Source organism: Bombina bombina, chromosome 6, assembly GCF_027579735.1.
Source record: "Bombina bombina isolate aBomBom1 chromosome 6, aBomBom1.pri, whole genome shotgun sequence".
Taxonomy (NCBI): domain Eukaryota; kingdom Metazoa; phylum Chordata; class Amphibia; order Anura; family Bombinatoridae; genus Bombina; species Bombina bombina.
In genome coordinates this window covers 343,704,061-343,725,567 of record NC_069504.1, presented here as the reverse complement: position 1 = coordinate 343,725,567, position 21,507 = coordinate 343,704,061, and the positions used below count along the sequence as shown (strand labels likewise).

Sequence of the window (21,507 nt, the reverse complement as noted above, 5' to 3'; positions counted from 1 at the left end):
CCGCTTGGCTGGTCCTGCTGGTAGGTCTGTTTCTTCTTGGGCGTTAACCTACCGGTTGCCTTGTATTTTATTTTCATTTGATAGGATGTCCTGTCTGTTTTCCTTCTTCCCCTCTGAGTGAGGATTTATGTGGCTTGACGGTTAGGACCCGGATTGCAGGCTAATCTTGTTTGGGTTCAATTCTGTCTGGTAGCTGTTCGGACACGTGGCGCCGCTCTGTTTGGCTAGTCCGGTAGTGGCGCCGAGTGCTCATGTTATCCTCTGTGTTCAACTAAGCATTCTAGAGGACCAGTGGGTCCATGAGGCAGGAAGGATTGTCTCAGTCCTTATAGCCTTCAATTTCAATGTTCATCTGCGTTGGAGATTGATCTGTGGCTTTGTGTCATGTGGGCCGGTGCTCTGCTTTTTTGGCCCCATTCCTTTTCTAAGGGTGGGGGGCTTATTCTCATTCTTATGGAGATGTGGCCCCTTTTCTTAGGGATTCTTTTGGATTCAGGAGGTTGGAACTGAGAGTTAACAGAGAGGGTGTTTTTCTCTGGGTTGTTATGTTCCATCTGGAGTCTTGCTGGCTCCGTGTCGAGACTATGGTGGGCCTTTTGTTAGGTTCCTTTGGGTCTACGGCCTTGTTGTCTGTTTCTAAGGAGTCGGGTTGGCACCGTGCTCTGTTGCTATGGCTGTGGCCATTCTTACGCTCGTTTTTAAGCTGGTGTTGGGGTTCTTCTGTTTCCCTGTTTTCAAGACCTACCGATGCATGGGCTGGCCCGGTTGGGAGTGGGTTCTGATATGCGCTGTCATCTTCAGGATCTAGGTTGGCATTGTAGCTAGCACCCTGGGTTTACAAGCTGAGGGTCCCGGGTTACTATTCACCTTCGGGTTCTGGGTGTAACCTCTCTCTCTTGGGGGTGCAGTGGGTCTCGTTGAGGTTATGTGCTTCCCCTTTTGGAGCCCTGTGTGTAGGTCTAGCGGCTTCGATTGCCTAGAGTGTGCCCTCTGTCTGGGAGTTCTCCTTTTGCAATCTGTTCTCTTGCTGGCCGCTTTTTACTTCTCAGCAAGTATTCTTCTGTGTCATCCTAATGATGGCTGCGTGTTCTTGACTCAGGGTTTTTTGTCTGGGTCTGTTACACGTTTTATTTTTGTCTGAATACAATAGTATTCTTAGTTCTGACGATGTGAGGACTCTGTCTTCAGTTGTCTTTTGGTGCTTTACACTATGTTGAGAGAAAGGTTTCTCTGTTTGAGGCCCGGTCCTAAACCTCTGGTTTCTGCTTGGTCTGGGCATAGCCTCCCCTTGTCTGTCAGGACCCATTTGGGTCCTTGTGAGCTGGGCTCGCTATTGGGGTTTTTCCTTTTATGGATTTTGTGGTGCCCCTTCAGTTCTTCCTTGCCTTATACCTTGGGGGGTTTAGGCTGGTGTTCACCTCATTAGTAAGGGGTGAGTGGTTAGGGACCGCCTGTTGGGCAACGGTGTCTCCTGGAGGACTGTTGGCTCAGTTGAGTCCAATTTTGCGGTCTCTAGCTAGGCTTCTGGACTATCTGCGGGTTGGTGCCCTTGGGGCCTTTCCTTTTCAATGTTTTCTCGGCTTCTGACGAAGCGGGGTTTTTGCTGGGTAGTGGTTTCTGGCTTGGTGTCCTCAGAATGGGCCGCCTATTGTACCCTCCCGTTTTGGCATTCAGTGTCCTCTTTAGCTTGGGTATTGTTTTCCCAAAAGTAATGAATGCAGCTGTGGACTCTTTCCAATTAGAAAGAAGAACATAAAATTATGCTTACCTGATAATTTCCTTTTCTTCCGTTGGAAAGAGTCCACAGCTCCCCACCACTTTTTCTACGTGGGGCGTCTTTTTATTCTTCTGGCACATTTTTTTACCCTGATATTTCTTCTACTGTTCCTTGTTCCTCGGAAGAATGACTGGGGGATGAGAGAAGTGGGAGGAGTATTTAAAGGGACACTGAACCCAAATTTTTTCTTTCACGATTCAGATAGAGCATGCACATTTTAAGCAACTTTCTAATTTACTCCTATTATCAATTTTTCTATGTTCTCTTGATTTCTTTATTTGAAAAAGAAGGCATCTAAGCTATTTTTTTATTTCAGGACCATGGAAAGCACTTGTTTATTGGTGGGTGAATTTATCCACCAATCAGCAAGAACAACACAGTGTGTTCACCAAAAATGGGCCGACATCTAAACTTATATTCTTGCATTTCAAATAAAGATACCAAGAGAATGGAGAAAATTTTGATAATAGGAGTACATTAGAAAGTTGCTTAAAATTGCATGCTCTATCTGAATCACGAAAGAAAAAATTTGGGTTCAGTGTCCCTTTAAGCCTTTGGCTGGGGTGTCTTTGCCTTCTACTGGTGGCCAGGTTCTTATTTCCCAAAAGTAATGAATGCAGCTGTGGACTCTTTCCAACGGAAGAAAAGGAAATTATCAGTTAAGCAAAATTTATGTTTTTGCAGTATGGCGTGGTACGGCTATACCGCTGAAAAATTAGCCATTGAGCGTGGGATAGCAGGTCTCCCGTATTACAAGTCGCAGCGGTATAGCTATACCGCAAGCATTTTAGCTTGCAACGATCCATTCCGCATTCAAAAAATGCTTGCGTTACAGCCTATACCGACCGACACGATCCATTTCGCAAACTGAGACCAGTAGTTATGGATTTTGCAAAACAAAAACGTTTCACAAAATTCATAGCTAAAATGTTACAAAGTACACCAACACCCATAAAATACCTATTAACCCCTAAACCGCCACCCTCTCGCATTGCAAATACTATAATAAACCTATTAACCCCTAATCCACCGCCCACCCACATCGCAACTATAAATAAACCTATTAACCCCTAATCCACCGCCCACCCACATCGCAACTATAAATAAACCTATTAACCCCTAATCCACCACCCACCCACATTACAAACACTATATAAACCTATTAACCCCTAAACCTCCAGCCCCCACATCGCCAACACTATAATAAAGTATTAACCCCTAAAAAGTCAGCCCCCCAAGTCGCAACTAATAAACTAAACCCCTACATCGCAAAACACTAAATTAAACTATTAACCCCTAAACCTAACACCCCTAAGGTAAACAGCTCTTTTACCTCAAAAATTACAAAGTCCCCCTAACAGTAAACCCCTCCACCCAACCAACGCCCCCCTCCAACAAAAAAAACTAAGTCTAAATAAAACCTAAGCTACTCATTGCCCCTAAAGGGGCATTTGTATGGGCATTGCTCTTAAAGGGGCAATCAGCTCTTTAACAATCAGCTCATTTACTGCCCAAAGTCCTAATAAAAATAAAATTAAAAAAACTAACACTAACCCCAGGAAATCTACTCACAGTTCCTGAAGTCCAGACATCCATCTTCATCCAGGCAGCGAGAAGTCTTCATCCAGGCGGCAACATCTTCTATCTTCATCCCGGTGGATGGAGTTGTGGAGATGCGGAGCTGTGGAGGCGTGGAGCAACGTCGCCAGCAGTGCGGACATCCAGCGTAGAGGATCCTCTTCATACGATCACCGCGGTACACTGAAGCAGCAAGGTACCCGTTTAAAAATGTGGTACCTTGCATTCCTGTTGGCTGACATTTTCAAATCAGCCAATAGAATGAGAGTTACTGAAATCCTATTGGCTGATTTGAACAGCTGGATGTCTGCCCCGCCGGCGATGATGCTCCGCGTCTCCACAGCTCTGCACCATCGGGATGAAGATAGAAGATGCCCCCGCTATAGATGTAGCCGCATGGATGAAGATGGAAATTAGAATTCGAGACAAAGAAAAAAAAAATCAAAATAGAACAGCTTTACAAATACTCACAAATCCTGAAGACCCTGCATAATGATGCGGTCAATCATGTGTGGCATGTGTGCAGGAACTTTCCGTGATGTAAAGCCAAATTTACTATTCAGAAGTTTATTCACATATCGAAGAGAGTCTGCAAATGTGTCCTGAAGTTTCCTGCCAACTTGTCTAGCGTTGGTAGCATAAGAGAGATCACTCATCAATTCATCCTCCTCCTACAAAAAAAAGAAACTGGTTTCAGCATAACAAATAAAATGCAAGCAGTGAACACAAGATATGGATGTAATTCCACCTTTACAAATTTACTGAAATTAAGGACCAACAATCACCAGTGGTTTCTTGCATTGGAACTGCAATGTTTGCAGCTTTCGAGTGGGATTTTCATGTTCTAATGATTTAGCACATATCATTTTGGAATTGGAATGTCCCTTTAACCTGCTCATACAACACTCAAAAATAGGTGGCCAGCTGCCAAAGGAAAGGCTACAGACTGCAACGTGTAATCCTAAAAGAGGTGGGTGCTATAACTAGGGGGTTAGGAAATGGTTGAGTGGGCTTTCCTAGTTTCTTTGACAAAAAAACAGATAAGTCATTACTGAGAAGTAGGATGTCTTCCATAATGATTTAGGCATCCAGTTAATCATATGTTAAAAGAACATACGTTATGAGCCTATGATTCCTATCTCCATAAGAAAAACAAGAAAAAGAGACAAGCAAAAAGAAAAAAAATATATGTGAGGGTTTATATGTTTATTGGTTGATATATTTGTAGGTCATTGTGAATAACTTAAGGGATATAATTATCATTATCATGCATATCTAAATGTATAAATGTTCTATTTTAAACATTTATGTTTGTTGAGTATATATAATGTGTTTAAAAGTAATGAGAGCTGTGTGTTTACTGAAATAAATGCCTTTATTAAATTAATATTTGATCCTTACATGTTTCTGAGATATGATTTTTTGTGTGGTCCCTATAGAAATAGCCTGTGATATGAACTGAGCACAGTAAGTGCCTTATTAAGGGTAAGATTACAAGTGGGGCGCTAACAGTTTTGCGCAAGCGAAAAGGGGTTTATCACAGGTGTTTGCACGCATCAGGTTTAGCACTTGTATTACAAGTTGAAAGTAAATGCGACCGCGTGAGCGCAAAATTAATTTATGCTAAAATAATTACTGCATCCTCAGAGCTCTATAAGGGCTCAAATATATGAGTTATAAGGTGTTATAAGGGCTCAATTATATAAGGTCTCAGGTGTTTAAAAAAAAAAAAAGCATGCAAAGGGCTTTATTGGGCTTTCCTTAAGGTTTTTCCCCCAAAAAATATCTGCATATTTCTACACAGTCAGAGTGACTGACAAAAAAAAACATAATTTATGCTTACCAGATAAATTCCTTTCCTTCCGAATAGGGAGAGTCTACGGCTTCATTCCTTACTGTTGGGAAATACAACACCTGGCCAACAGGAGGAGGCAAAGACACCCCAGCCAAAAGCTTAAATATCCCTCCCACTTCCTCATTACCCCAGTCATTCTGCAGAGGGAACAAGGAAAAGTAGGAGAAACATTAGGGTATAAATGGTGCCAGAAAAATAAAATAAATATTAGGGGACCGCCCACAGACTAGAAAAAACGGACGGGGCGGTGGACTCTCCGTATCCGGAAGGAAAGGAATTTATCTGGTAAGCATAAATTATGTTTTCCTTCCTAAGATAGGGAGAGTTCACGGCTTCATTCCTTACTGTTGGGAAAACTATACCCACGCTCCAGAGGACACTGCAGTGACGTGCAGTGAGGTCAGAGGCTAGTGAGGCACTAGATATGAAACGCAGGAGAAACACATGTACAGAGGGCCGCAAGTACCCCCAACAGGGCAGGTTTAAATGATAGCTGAACCAGTGCACAGGTGACATAATCAGGTGATGGGTGAGAGCAAGTTAGTAACAACTGAGTTACTGATCAGCTGATTACTTCACCTGTGCACTGATTCAGCTATAATGAAAACCTGGCCTGTTGGGGGTACTTGAGGACCAATGTTGAGAAACACTTCACTAAAGCACCAGCTCATCGGAAATGTATTGATTACCTGGAGAATAAAGCACACACACTCTGCTCACATACACACTCACACAATTCTGTGGCACAGTGCCAGTTACTAAGCAATTAGAATGATACACAATCTCTTCTCTACTCACTACTGTATTGTAAAAATAGAAATAATTTACCATACAAGTTTTACACAAAGTTATCAATATTGCCAACACAGCTGCTGCAATATGGTGTTTAAGAAACGCACGTGCACATCCCACTTAGGTATGCTCTTCAACAAAGGACACCAAAGGATACCAAAAGAATGAAGTACATAATAATAAAAGTAAAATAGAAAGTTTTTTTTATTTATTTTGTGCAATTTCTATCTGAATGATGGAAATGTAATTATGACTTTCATGTTCCTTTCAAAAACTAATTTGATTTGCTGACATGGGGCCAGTAACAGTTGATGCTAATTCTCAAAATATAAATAACTAGAAAAGTCTATTAAAATAGCATGCTCTACCTCAATCATGAAAGTTTAATTTTAAATGTCTCCCTTTGACTATGTGTTTAACCAGTTACTTTACAGTGGCATTATTTCTAAAAACATTTAACTGCAATAATTACATATATTTTTTAAATGACTCATTGGGGCATATGTATCAAGCTCCGTATGGAGCTTGATGCCCCGTGTTTCTGGCGAGCCTGTAGGCTCGCCAGAAACAGCAGTTATGAAGCAGCGCTCACAAAGACCGCTGCTCCATAACCTGTCCGCCTCATCTGAGCAGGCGGACAGACATTACAGCAAATCAACCCTGATCTAGTACGATCGGGATGATTGACACCCCCCTGCTGACGGCCAATTGGCCGGGAGTCAGCAGGGGGCGGCGTTGCACCAGCAGCTCTTGTGAGCTGCTGGTGCAATGCTGAATACGGCGAGCGTATTGCTCGCCATATTCAGCGAAGTCTGGCGGACCTGATCCGCACTGTCGGATCAGGTCCGCCAGACTTTGTTAACTAGAGGCCATTATCTCCTTTTATTAATATAAACTTGTATAAAAGCAGCACATATTAAAAACAAAATGCAACAGCTTTCAATTGATTTGTGAATTACAAGTTAACAGCAGTCTTTAAATAAATGGAGACACAGAGAAAAATTAAAATAAATACTGCATCCTCTGACTGAACAGACATAACATATATGGAGTTTGTACCTAATTAAATCAAATAACCATGAAAAAGGGAGGCTTAGCAATATTCAATGTCAAAAACTTTAATTTAAATAATGTGGACACTGCACACTTAACTTCAAACTCTGGGTTTTAAATTATGGATTTAAGTTTGAATTGACCCTTTGACTTCCCGTAAGTTTTGGGTTATGCTCACTTACTGTCTCCCTGTTAATGAGCTGTATCTGAACACAATTTGTGAATCACAAGAGATGTACAATACTACTTTACTCTTCTGCTTGGTGTCATCTGTTCTTAGGTTACCTCAGCTTCCAGTTGTGTCACATGACCCTGCTCACTGCATCCTCCTTCTGATTAATCTATATATCTTTCACTTGCTAGGAGGCATCAAGAGGGGTGCCTCCTATTGGTCCCAATTATGGCTGCTAATATACTGACAGAACACAGGTGGCGCTGCAGCACAGCTTTTCCTTTGACCCATGTACTGCAATGGAGAGAAGCGTTCCTGTACCTGCCTCTCCATAGCATTATATGGGGGGAAAATATTTTTTTTTTTACTTTTCTTTTTTGTTTTAATTAAAATTTAATTAAGCTTTGGCCACATATGGCAGGGTAGGCACTGCCTCCCCTGCCTCCTATGAGTGCACGTCCCTGGGACACTGAATGAATAACGGGAGGAAACAAAAAGGATGAGGTGGACCCTATTCTGAGGGCACCACAGCCTGCAAAACTTTTCTTCCGAAAGCTGCTTCAGTCGAAACAAAAACATCAAATTTGTAAATTTTTTAAATAGTATGTAAGGAGGACCAGGTAGCCGCCTTAGAAATCTGATCCATAGAGGCCTCGTTCTTAAAGGCCCAAGAGGAAACCAGTGCTCTAGTGGAATGAGCCGTTATCCTCTCAGGAGGATGATGTCCCGCTGTCTCGTAAGCTAAGCGGATGACACACCTTAACCAAAAAGATAGGGAAGTCGAAGCAGCCTTCTGCCCCTTACGCTTCCCCGAATAGACAACAAACAAAGAGGAAGATTGTCTAAACTCCTTAGTAGCCTGAAGATAGAACTTCAAGGCGCGAATCACATCCAAATTGTGAAATAAGCGTTCCTTCGATGAAGAAGGATTAGGACACAAGGAAGGAACCACAACCTTCTGATTGAGGTTGCAATCTGACACAACCTTAGGAAGAAAACCTAATTTAGTTCGTAAAACTGCCTTATGTGCATGAAAATCAGATAAGGGGGCTCACATTGCAAAGCAGAGATCTCAGAAACTCGGCGCGCAGAGGCAATAGCCAATAAAAAAGAGAACCTTCCAAGTTAACAATTTAATGTCAACGGAATGCAGAGGCTCAAACGGAACTTGTTGCAAAACCCTAAGAACAAGATTTAGGCTCCAAGCCCCAGATCTAAACACAGGTCTTATCCTAATTAGAGCCTTAACAAAGGACTGCACGTCTGGAAGCTCAGCCAGTCTCTTGTGCAATAAAACCGACAGGGCCGAAATCTGTCCCCTCGGGGAAGATACTGGCGACCTTAACTTATTTGCCTGTGCCAGGAAAAACCACGCTCTTCACACCAGAATAAGTAGGTCCTCCACACCTTGTGGTAGATACGCCGAGTAACTGGTTTACGAGCTTGAATAAGAGTATTAATGACACTCTCAGAGAAACCTCTCTTGGCTAAGACTAAGCGTTCAATCTCCATGCAGTCAGCCTCAGAGAATCTAGATTTTGATGAACAAATGGACCTTGTATCAGCAGATCTCTGCGACAAAGTAACTTCCACAGAGGAGATGAGGACATCCCCACTAGATCCGCGAACCACATCCTTCACGGCTACGATGGAGCAATCAGGATTACGGATACCCGATCCTGCTTGATGCGGGCCACCACTCGAGGAAGAAGCGGTAATGGAGAAAAAAGAAATATGAGTTTGAACCTCCAGGGCACTGCTAGTGCATCTATTAAAGCCGCTTGAGGATCCCTCGACCTCGACCCGTACCTGGGTAGCTTTGTATTAAGAAGGGACGCAATGAGATCTATCTCTGGCGTCCCCCACTTGCTGCATATCTCTGCAAACACCTCGAGATAGAGAGAGCATTTCCCTGGATGGAAGGATTGCCTGCTGCGAAAATCCGACTCCCAGTTGTCCACACCCAGAATGTGGATAGCTGACAGTGAACAGCTGTGGGCCTCCACCCACTCCAGAATCTGAGATAATTCCTTCATCGCCAAGGAACTTCTCGTTCCCCCCTGATGGTGGATGTAAGCCACCAAGGTTATATTGTCTGATTGGAATCTGATAAACTGGGATGAACCCAGAATTGGCAAAGTCTTCAAGGCCTTGAAGATTGCCCGTAGTTCCAAAATATTGATCAGGACGGAGGAGTCCACAACCCCTGTGCCTTCCTGGCACCCCAAACCGCTCCCAATCCAGATAGGCTTGTGTCCATAGTCACAATCTCACAGGATGGTCTTAAGAAGCATGTCCCTCAGGACAGATGATCTGGACAGAGCCACCAAAAGAGCGATTCTCTCGACTGGCTGTCTAATACAATCTGTTGAGACAGATCTGAATGATCACCGTTCCACTGCCTCAGCATGCACAGTTGTAAAGGTCTGAGACGGAACCTGGCAATAGGAATGTCCATGCAGGATACCATGAGACCAATCACCGCCCTACACTGAGCCACAGAGGGACTCAAGGAGGTCCGGAGGGAAAGACATGCCGAAGTTAGCTTGCAACGTCTCTGGTCTGTTCGAAATATCCTCATGGATATGGAGTACCCAGGAATTCCACCCTGGTAACTTGGGGTAAGAACTCTTTTCCAAGTTTATCTTCCATCCATGTGATCAAAGAAGACTGAGAAGGGACTCCGGATCGGGGGCCACCCCTTCATGCCGATTTGTTTTCGGCAGACTTCTTATTCTGCTTGGATTTATTTCAGGACTGAGCTGGCTTCCAAATACTCTTGGGTTGCTCGGGCTTGGAGGAGCATTGTTGTCATTGGGATTTGTGAGAACGTAAATTAGAAGAGTGTCGTCCCTTAGACTTGTTCTTCTTATCGTGCGGTAGGAAGGCACCCTTGCCTCCGGTAACTGTAGAAATGGTCCAGGCCTGGACCAAATAAAATTTTTCCCTTGAAGGGAAGAGAAAGGAGTCTTGACTTAGAAGTCATATCCGCAGACCAATACTTCAACCAGAGTGCCCAGCGGGCTAGGACAGCAAAGCCAGAGGCCTTTGCATTTAGGCAAATAATTTGCATGCTCTCATAAAAGAATTAGCAATTCTCAGAGCTTTAATTCTATCTTGAATATCCTCGAGGGGAGACTCCACCTCAATGAGTTCTGACAAAGAGTCACACCAGTAGATAGCCGCTCTGGCAACCGCAGCCACCAGTTGAAACAAAAATCATGTATGTTGAAACATCTTTCTCAGAAAGGTTTCCATTTTCTTATCCAAACGCAAGTGCTCAATTTTAAATCTAAAGGACGGTTCCTCCGCAGCAGGAGGCTTAGACTCTAGAAAGTTCATCCTCTGAAGCTACAGAGGTTAACTCATCCTCGGATAACTGGGACATAATAGCTAAATCCGATAAATATTTAGATGACTCCGGGTCAGGAGAGCTATGTTTAACCTTTTTCTTGCGTTTATTAGAGCGAGGTATTGCACTGAGGGCCGCAGACACCGTTATTTGTAACTGTGGGGCAAATTCCGCAGGAAGAAGGCCCCCCTCCGGATGGAGGATTAGATGTGCTATGGGGAACTGCATGTGGAGTGGATAATGTAGCAAGGGCAGTAATCTCACGGAACGCCGAGTCCTGAGAGGTAGACGGCTCAGAGGGACTAAAAGCCTTAGCAGGCTTGTCTTCCTTTTTAGACTTTATAACGGGTGTTTAAGGCATGTGGAACATAATTGAGTGGGCGGGAAAACCATGGCCTCCTCACAATATAAACAGGTATGAATTAGTACAGAAGGAGTACCTTCTAACATGTCAGAGTCCTCCATAGCTTAGGTTCTACCCAGAGAAGGACAAAAATAAACTTTTTTTTTTTTAGTATAGAAAACTGCACCTTTATACTCCCAATGGCTGGGGCACTCACCACATCCTAGAACCAGACAGTTAACAGAGGAAATGTTCTCCTCAGGTTCAAGTCTCAGCCAGAATGGAGGAAATTAACATAGACCACACCCGGTCACATGGAGTGCATGACAGTACTTCCCTTGTTGTTACAAGTACAGCAAGTAATAGGAGCTGTGCAACACTTTCAAAAACGAAAGTAAAACTTGTTTGTTCCAGCCAAAAACACACAGTCTATCAGCTCAGGAAAAAAAATCACACAAAGCAGCATGTCAATAAATAATACACTGAATATTAACCCAAACTGTTCAATAAACCCCCTTCACAGGATATTAACCCTGGATCCTATCAAGGTATAAAGAAGCCACACTGTGACCCTGTTATAGTGTTTTATGTGTAAAAAGTCAAAACAATCTTACCTCCAGGATCCATGCTGTAGAACAGAACACAGCCTCTCAAGTGTGACAGTCTTATAGCAGCGCTCCTGACATGGACTTGAGTGAGAGAAAGCAGGCAGTTAAACTCGTCAACACTGATAGCTTAGGAGCTGTTAGCAGTAGTACTACTTAAAACTCCAGTCCTATCTCAAAGGGCAGATACCCTTTTTCAGGACTGTGCAAATCTTCTGACACTTGGCTGGGGTGTTTTGCCTCCTCTTGGTGGCCAGGTGTTGTATTTCCCAACAGTAAGGAATGAAGCCGTGGACTCTCCCTATCTTAGGAAGGAAAAAAGCATTAAAAACAGAATTTATGTTTACCTGATAAATTACTTTCTCCAACGGTGTGTCCGGTCCACGGCGTCATCCTTACTTGTGGGATATTCTCTTCCCCAACAGGAAATGGCAAAGAGCCCAGCAAAGCTGGTCACATGATCCCTCCTAGGCTCCGCCTACCCCAGTCATTCGACCGACGTAAAGGAGGAATATTTGCATAGGAGAAACCATATGATACCGTGGTGACTGTAGTTAAGGAAAATAAATTATCAGACCTGATTAAAAAACCAGGGCGGGCCGTGGACCGGACACACCGTTGGAGAAAGTAATTTATCAGGTAAACATAAATTCTGTTTTCTCCAACATAGGTGTGTCCGGTCCACGGCGTCATCCTTACTTGTGGGAACCAATACCAAAGCTTTAGGACACGGATGAAGGGAGGGAGCAAATCAGGTCACCTAAATGGAAGGCACCACGGCTTGCAAAACCTTTCTCCCAAAAATAGCCTCAGAAGAAGCAAAAGTATCAAACTTGTAAAATTTGGTAAAAGTGTGCAGTGAAGACCAAGTCGCTGCCCGACATATCTGATCAACAGAAGCCTCGTTCTTGAAGGCCCATGTGGAAGCCACAGCCCTAGTGGAATGAGCTGTGATTCTTTCAGGAGGCTGCCGACCGGCAGTCTCATAAGCCAATCTGATGATGCTTTTAATCCAAAAAGAGAGAGAGGTAGAAGTTGCTTTTTGACCTCTCCTTTTACCAGAATAAACAACAAACAAGGAAGATGTTTGTCTAAAATCCTTTGTAGCATCTAAATAGAATTTTAGAGCGCGAACAACATCCAAATTGTGCAACAAACGTTCCTTCTTTGAAACTGGATTCGGACACAAAGAAGGGACGACTATCTCCTGGTTAATGTTTTTGTTAGAAACAACTTTCGGAAGAAAATCAGGTTTAGTACGTAAAACCACCTTATCTGCATGGAACACCAGATAAGGAGTAGAACACTGCAGAGCAGATAATTCTGAAACTCTTCTAGCAGAAGAAATTGCAACCAAAAACAAAACTTTCCAAGATAATAACTTAATATCAACGGAATGTAAGGGTTCAAACGGAACCCCCTGAAGAACTGAAAGAACTAAGTTGAGACTCCAAGGAGGAGTCAAAGGTTTGTAAACAGGCTTGATTCTAACCAGAGCCTGAACAAAGGCTTGAACATCTGGCACAGCTTTTTGTGAAGTAACACAGACAAGGCAGAAATCTGTCCCTTCAAGGAACCTGTACAACGGCAAAGAGAATGACTGGGGTAGGCGGAGCCTAGGAGGGATCATGTGACCAGCTTTGCTGGGCTCTTTGCCATTTCCTGTTGGGGAAGAGAATATCCCACAAGTAAGGATGACGCCGTGGACCGGACACACCTATGTTGGAGAAAATGTGTATATATATATATATATATATATATATATATATATAAAAAAGTAAAAAAGACTAAAAACTTCTTTAGCGTAAAATGAAAAATGGATCTGCAAAGTTAAAATCTGAGGCAAAATGCTGCTAAACCAAAGGTCTTTTAAAACTTGTGGATACAGTGTGCATTATTTTCCCTATGCTTATCTAGACTACTACAATACTACATAAATGCTTATGTTATAAGACGGGGTCTAGACCACTTATATATACACAAAACAAAAACAACTTACATCCAAGAGATCTTTAAAGAACTTTCTTTTTTCCCATGGAAAAAATCCTTCATAAGTTGGATGGTACTCTTGTAGTTTCCTTGCTGGAACAACACTATCGTCCTTACTTTTTGTCAAGACATTGTTGATTTCAGCAGGTCTCTTTAAAGCATTTGGCAATTGTTTGTTTAGTTGGTTTATGGGTACTTCATTATTATTTGCAAATTTTTGGTTTTCATTTATAAATTCAGCTATTTTTGATTTAAAATCGGACTTAAGAGAATTTACGTTAACTTTGATTTCTGTTGCAATTTTATTTTTCTGCTGCAGTTCATTGATTTGCTTAGTTACTCCTGTGTAGTTTGATGGAACCACCATAATATTTTTATATTGCTGAACCCAGCTTTTTTTATCTTGACTATTGTCATCAACATTTCTTTGTAATTTTACAATAAAATAAGGTTCTAACAATGAGGTCTTTGACAAATTGTATCCCTTTAATGTTATATCACCATTCCTCAGCTTTAAATCGAGAGTCTGGAGCGCAAGTTGTACATTAGTTGGAAGAAGAGATACATTTACAGACGGAACATTAATATTTATATGATCCTCAACAGTTAAGTGTTTCTTGCATTTTGGAAATCGTTTTTCCTCAGGGATATCCTCAAACAGGATTTCTGCTTCAGGTGCAGGCGTTGTGATTGAAACATTTTTTTCGTCAGACACAGTAGTTGTGGTATTTTGTTTCCGATCTTGAGAAGTATCAACGTCAACATAAATCTGCATTTTAAATTCCTTGTCATTTTGATTCTGAAACGTTAAGTTGAAGCGTACAACAGTAGAATTAATTCCAGGATACATGATCAGGTGGATTGTTTTCCATTTATTGGCTATAGAAGCATGGCGTATGATTGGATTATCATCATAGGCGCCATCAAGGACTTTCTTGGCTATATTGTCAAAGCTAAAGTAAGGAAGGTATTCACCTTTTGGCACAGCATAGCGTGTTTGATTAAGTTGTAAGTATATCTTGAACATCTCTCCAAAATGATCTAAAAAAGAAAAAAAAAAAAGTTATAACTCGCTGAAATAAAAAACAGACCAACAGAAAATAAACTTTGAGGTATTAAGAAGCTAAGCATCGGTTCATAGATATTATAACAAAATGTTGCAGAGGTCACATAAATTAGGGTCACTAGGTGATCGATGAGAAGCAGTATGAACAGAGTGCCAACCCAAACCTCACCTTTAGCTGAAAAAGTCTCCTCATAAGAAAGCCTTTCAAAAGGCAATTAAAAGGGATACTAAACCCACTTATATTTTTTTTTTATTATTCGGATAGAGCATGCAATTTTAAGCAACGTTCTAATTTACTACTATCATCACATTTTCTTCGTTCTCTTGGTATCTTTATTTGAAAAGGCAGGAATGAAAGTTTAGGAGCCGGCCTAGAAAAAAAACAAAAACAGAAGAAGAAAGTCTGAAATCCTTTGTGGCTTCCACATAACATTTGAGAGCTCTTATAACATCCAAGTTGTGAAAAAGACGCTCCTTAGAAGTCATAGAAGCTGGACAAAAAGAAGGAACCACAATTTCTGATTGATGGTATCTGTAGATACCACCTTAGGAAGAAAAGAATAGATAATGCAAAGTACAGCCTTATGAGGAAAAATCAGAAAACAGAATTTATGTTTACCTGATAAATTTCTTTCTCCTACGGTGTGTCCGGTCCACGGCTTCATCCTTACTTGTGGGATATTCTCTTCCCCTACAGGAAATGGCAAAGAGAGCACACAGCAAAAGCTGTCCATATAGCCCCCCCTCTGGCTCCGCCCCCCAGTCATTCGACCGACGGTTAGGAGAAAAAGGAGAAACTATAGGGTGCCGTGGTGACTGTAGTGTACAGAAATAAAAATTTTAAACCTGACTAAAAGCCAGGGCGGGCCGTGGACCGGACACACCGTAGGAGAAAGAAATTTATCAGGTAAACAAATTCTGTTTTCTCCTACATTGGTGTGTCCGGTCCACGGCTTCATCCTTACTTGTGGGAACCAATACCAAAGCTTTAGGACACGGATGAAGGGATGGAACAAGTCAGGTAACCTAAACGGAAGGCACCACAGCTTGCGAAACCTTTCTCCCAAAAACAGCCTCCGAAGAAGCATAAGTATCGAATTTGTAAAATTTGGCAAAAGTATGCAGAGAAGACCAAGTCGCTGCCTTACAGATCTGTTCAACAGAAGCCTCGTTCTTGAAGGCCCATGTGGAAGCCACAGCTCTAGTAGAGTGAGCTGTAATTCGTTCAGGAGGCTGCCGTCCGGCAGTCTCATAAGCCAATCGGATGATGCTTTTCAGCCAAAAGGAAAGAGAGGTAGCAGTAGCTTTCTGCCCTCTCCTCTTACCAGAATAAACGACAAACAAGGATGATGTCTGTCTGAAATCCTTTGTTGCTTCTAAATAGAATTTTAAAGCACGGACCACATCTAGGTTGTGTAACAAACGTTCCTTCTTCGAAACTGGATTCGGACACAGAGAAGGAACAACTATTTCCTGGTTAATATTCCTGTTGGAAACCACTTTTGGAAGAAAACCAGGTTTGGTACGTAAAACTACCTTATCTGTATGGAATACCAGATAGGGTGAAGTACACTGCAAAGCAGACAATTCAGAAACTCTTCTAGCAGAAGAAATAGCAACCATAAACAGAACTTTCCAAGATAGTAACTTAATATCTATGGAATGTAAGGGTTCAAACGGAACACCTTGAAGAACTGAAAGAACTAAGTTTAAACTCCATGGAGGAGTCATAGGTCTGTAGACAGGCTTGATTCTGACTAACGCCTGTACAAACGCCTGTACATCTGGCACGGCTGCCAGACGTTTGTGCAACAAAACAGACAGAGCACAAATCTGTCCTTTTAAAGAACTAGCTGACAAACCTTTATCCAAACCCTCTTGGAGAAAGGAAAGTATCCTAGGAATTTTAATTTTACTCCAAGAGAATCCCTTGGATTTGCACCAACGGATATATTTTTGCCATATCTTATGGTAAATTTTCCTAGTCACAGGTTTTCTGGCTTGAACCAGAGTATCTATAACCGAATCTGAAAACCCACGCTTAGATAGAATCAAGCGTTCAATTTCCAAGCAGTCAGTTGCAGAGAGACTAGATTTTGATGTTCGAATGGACCTTGTACTAGAAGATCCTGCCTCAAAGGTAGCTTCCATGGTGGAGCCGATGACATATTCACCAGGTCTGCATACCAAGTCCTGCGTGGCCATGCAGGAGCTATTAGAATCACTGAGGCCTTCTCCTGTTTGATCCTGGCTACAAGCCTGGGAAGGAGAGGGAACGGTGGAAACACATAAGCTAGATTGAACGACCAAGGCGCCACCAATGCATCCACTAGTATCGCCTTGGGATCCCTGGATCTGGACCCGTAGCGAGGAACCTTGGAGTTCTGACGAGACGCCATCAGATCCATATCTGGAATGCCCCAAAGTTGAGTTAACTGGGAAAAGACCTCTGGGTGAAGTTCCCACTCCCCCGGATGGAAAGTCTGACGACTCAAATAATCCGCCTCCCAGTTGTCTACTCCTGGGATGTGAATTGCAGATAGATGGCAGGAGTGATCCTCCGCCCATTTGATGATCTTGGATACCTCTCTCATCGCCAAGGAACTCTTTGTTCCCCCCTGATGATTGATGTACGCTACAGTCGTCATGTTGTCCGACTGAAATCTTATGAATCTGGCCTTCGCTAGTTGAGGCCAAGCCAGGAGCGCATTGAATATCACTTTCAATTCCAAAATGTTTATCGGGAGAAGAGACTCTTCCCGAGACCATAGACCCTGAGCTTTCAGAGAGTCACAGACCGCGCCCCAGCCTAAGAGACTGGCGTCGGTCGTGACAATGACCCACTCTGGTCTGCGGAAACTCATTCCCTGAGACAGGTGATCCTGAGTCAACCACCAGAGGAGTGAGTCTCTGTTTACCTGGTCTACTTGAATCTGGGGAGACAAGTCTGCATAATCCCCATTCCACTGTTTGAGCATGCACAGTTGCAATGGTCTTAAATGAATTCGAGCAAAAGGAACCACGTCCATTGCTGCAACCATTAGTCCTATTACTTCCATGCACTGAGCTAAGGAAGGCTGAGGAATAGATTGAAGAACTCGACAAGCGTTTAGAAGCTTTAACTTTCTGACCTCTGTCAGAAAAATCTTCATTTCCACAGAATCTATTATTGTTCCCAGAAAAGGAACCCTTGTGGACGGGGACAGGGAACTCTTTTCTATGTTCACCTTCCACCCGTGAGACCTGAGAAAGGCTAAAACAATGTCTGTATGAGCCCTTGCTTTGGAAAGGGACGACGCTTGGATTAGAATGTCGTCTAGGTAAGGTGCTACAGCAATGCCCCTCAGCCTTAGGACCGCTAGAGGAGACCCTAGCACCTTTGTGAAAATTCTGGGAGCAGTGGCTAAACCGAACGGAAGAGCCACAAACTGGTAATGTTTGTCCAGAAAGGCGAACCTCAGGAACTGATGATGATCTTTGTGGATAGGAATATGTAGGTACGCATCCTTTAAGTCCATGGTAGTCATATATTGACCCTCCTGGATTGTTGGTAAAATCGTCCGAATGGTTTCCATTTTGAATGATGGAACTCTGAGGAATTTGTTTAGAATTTTTAAATCCAGACCTTGTTCCGCAGTTGGAACTGGGTTTATCACTCCCATTTTTAATAGGTCTCCTACGCAATGTAAGAATGCCTGTCTCTTTATCTGGTCTGAAGATAAGCGAGACATGTGGAACCTTCCCCTTGGAGGAAGTTCCTTGAACTCTAGAAGATACCCCTGAGAGACTATTTCTAGTGCCCAGGAATCCGGAACATCTCTTGCCCAAGCCTGAGCAAAGAGAGAAAGTCTGCCCCCTACTAGATCCGGTCCAGGATCGGGGGCTACCCCTTCATGCTGTCTTGGTAGCAGCAGCAGGCTTCTTGGCCTGTTTACCCTTGTTCCAGCCTTGCAATGGTTTCCATGCTGGTTTAGGCTGGGAAGCGTTACCCTCTTGTCTAGAGGCTGCAGAGTTAGAAGCCGGTCCGTTCCTGAAATTGCGAAAGGAACGAAAATTAGATTTGTTCTTAGCCTTGAAAGGCCTATCCTGTGGGAGGGCATGGCCCTTTCCCCCAGTGATGTCTGAAATAATCTCCTTCAATTCTGGCCCGAAAAGGGTCTTACCTTTGAAAGGAATATTAAGTAATTTTGTTTTGGACGACACATCCGCCGACCAAGATTTTAGCCAAAGCGCCCTGCGCGCCACTATTGCAAAACCTGAGTTTTTCGCCGCTAATTTTGCCAATTGAAAAGCGGCATCCAAAATAAAGGAATTAGCCAACTTTAATGTGTGAATTCTGTCCATGACTTCATCATATGGAGTCGCCTTTTGGAGCAAACTTTCTAGTTCCTCGAACCAAAAAGACGCCGCCGTGGTGACAGGAATAATGCACGAAATTGGTTGAAGAAGGAAACCCTGCTGAACAAAAATCTTTTAAAGCAATCCTTCCAATTTTTTATCCATAGGATCTTTGAAAGCACAACTGTCCTCTATAGGAATAGTTGTGCGCTTGGCTAGCGTTGAAACTGCCCCCTCTACCTTAGGCACCGCTTGCCATGCGTCCCTTCTGGGGTCGACAATGGGGAACATTTTCTTAAATATAGGAGGTGGAACAAAAGGTACACCTGGCTTCTCCCACTCCTTAGTCACTATGTCCGCCACCCTCTTGGGTATCGGAAAAGCATCAGCGTGCACTGGGACCTCTAAGAATTTGTCCATTTTGCACAACTTCTCTGGAATTACCAAAGAATCACAATCATCAAGAGTAGCTAGCACCTCCTTAAGCAGGGCGCGGAGATGTTCTAGCTTAAATTTAAATGCCACGATATCAGGTTCTGCCTGCTGAGAAATTTTTCCTGAATCAGAAATTCCTCCCTCAGACAGACCCTCCCTCACTGCCAACTCAGATTGATGTGAGGGTATAACAAATAAATTATCGTCAGCGCCTACTTGCTCATCCTCTGTATTTAAAACTGAGCAATCACGCTTTCTGGGAAATGCTGGCAGTTTAGATAAAAGAGCCGCTATAGAATTATCCATTACTGCTGTTAATTGCTGCATAGTAACAAGCATAGGAGCGCTAGATGTACTAGGTATCGCCTGCGCGGGCAAAACTGGTGTTGACACAGAAGGAGAGGATGATGAACTATCCCCACTACCTTCATTAGAAGAATCATCTTGGGCAACCTTATTAAATGTGACAGTACTGTCCTTACTTTGTTTGGACGCCATGGCACAATTTGCACATACATTTAAAGGGGGAACCACCTTGGCCTCCATACACACAGAATATATGCTATCTGAAGGTACAGACATGTTAGACAGATTTAGGCAGGCTATTAATGCAATAAAAACAATTTTAAACAAAACCGTTACTGTCTCTTTAAATAATAAAAAGAGCACACTTTATTTCTGAATGTTCAAAAAACTATCAAAGAAATATCCGATCTTTCTGAAATTTACACCCCAGTGTCTTAATGCTTTGAAAGTATTGCACACCAAATTTCAAGTCTCTAAACCCTTAAATGAGCAAACCGGAGCTAATAGTTCAATTTACCGGTTTAAACACACTACAGTCCCTGCCACAGACTTTGCTGCGGCTTTTACCTTCCTTAGGGGTGATTCACCACAGAATTAAGCCTCCCTGAGTCCTTTTCTCAGCCACAGGACCCTCTCACATGAAGCTGCATGCACTGCCTATGGAAGTAACTGCGCAACTGAGGCGCGAAAATCAGGCCTCCTCCCTCTGCATACCAGAGTGAAGGGGCCTTTCTGACTAGATTAGGCGTCTAAACAACTGCCAGGCGCAAAAAAACGTTCCCAAAAGTGTTTCAAGGTTCACAAAAACACTCCAATTGTCATATAATATGATAAAAAACTAATCGATTTAGCCCACAATAGTGTCAACCAGCATAGAGCCCAATTTATAAGCCTTAATTCTGTTACTGAGTCTAAGAAAATGGCTCACCGGTCCCATAAGGGAGAACTGACAGTCTTCTAGCATTACTGGGTCTTGTTAGAAAAGAGACTGGTCATACCTGAAGCAGATAAGTCTGCAAGCTGTTCCCCCCAACTGAAGTTCTCTGGTTTCAACAGTCCTGCGTGGGAACAGCAATGGATTTTAGTTACTGGTACTAAAATCATACTCCTCTTTTAACAGAAATCTTCATCACTTTCTGTTTTAGAGTAAATAGTACAAACCGGCACTATTTTAAAATAAACTCTTGATAGAAGAAATAAAACTACAACTAACACCACAAACTCTTTACCATCCCCGTGGAGATGCTACTTGTTCAGAGAGGCAAAGAGAATGACTGTGGGGCGGAGCCAGAGGGGGGGCTATATGGACAGCTTTTGCTGTGTGCTCTCTTTGCCATTTCCTGTAGGGGAAGAGAATATCCCACAAGTAAGGATGAAGCCGTGGACCGGACACACCAATGTAGGAGAAAACAAGGTTTTCATGACAAAGCTAAAAACTCAATAGACTCTTCTAGATGAAGAAATAGTTAGATGAAAAATAACCTTCCAGGATAAAAGCTGAAGGTCTAAACCAGTGGTTCCCAAACCCAGTCCTCAGGACCCTTAACAGGCCACATATTCATTATATCTTAACTAGAGCACAGGTGAAATAATCATTCCCCTATCAGTTCACTTATGTATTTTCTGCACTAGGAGGCAGCCAAGAACCCACACAAGATCTTAAAATTCCCTCCTACCTCCCATCTCTCCTCTGTTTAACACATAGTTGGGAAGAGAATAGGAAACAGATAGTTAGGAAAGACAAAAGCAGGGTCTATTGAGGTGAAAATTAGAAGTGTTGCCCCATAATTTCGTAAGAAAATAATTTATCAGGTAAGCATAAATTATGTTTTTTCCATATAATGAC

The 21,507-nt window shown here is 42.7% G+C and overlaps 1 protein-coding gene across 2 annotated transcripts in view; it reads right to left on the bottom strand.

Moving 5' to 3' along the window:
• Positions 1-21,507, bottom strand: part of GNPTAB (N-acetylglucosamine-1-phosphate transferase subunits alpha and beta) — a 299,994-nt gene that overhangs the window by 117,411 nt on the left and 161,076 nt on the right. For both annotated transcript variants that reach the window (XM_053716982.1, XM_053716983.1), the window contains 2 exons: positions 13,527-14,557; positions 3,827-4,026 (listed from right to left, as the gene is read on the bottom strand). In XM_053716982.1, coding sequence (XP_053572957.1) covers positions 3,827-4,026; positions 13,527-14,557 — 1,231 coding nt within the window. The remainder of the gene's footprint in view (positions 1-3,826; positions 4,027-13,526; positions 14,558-21,507) is intronic.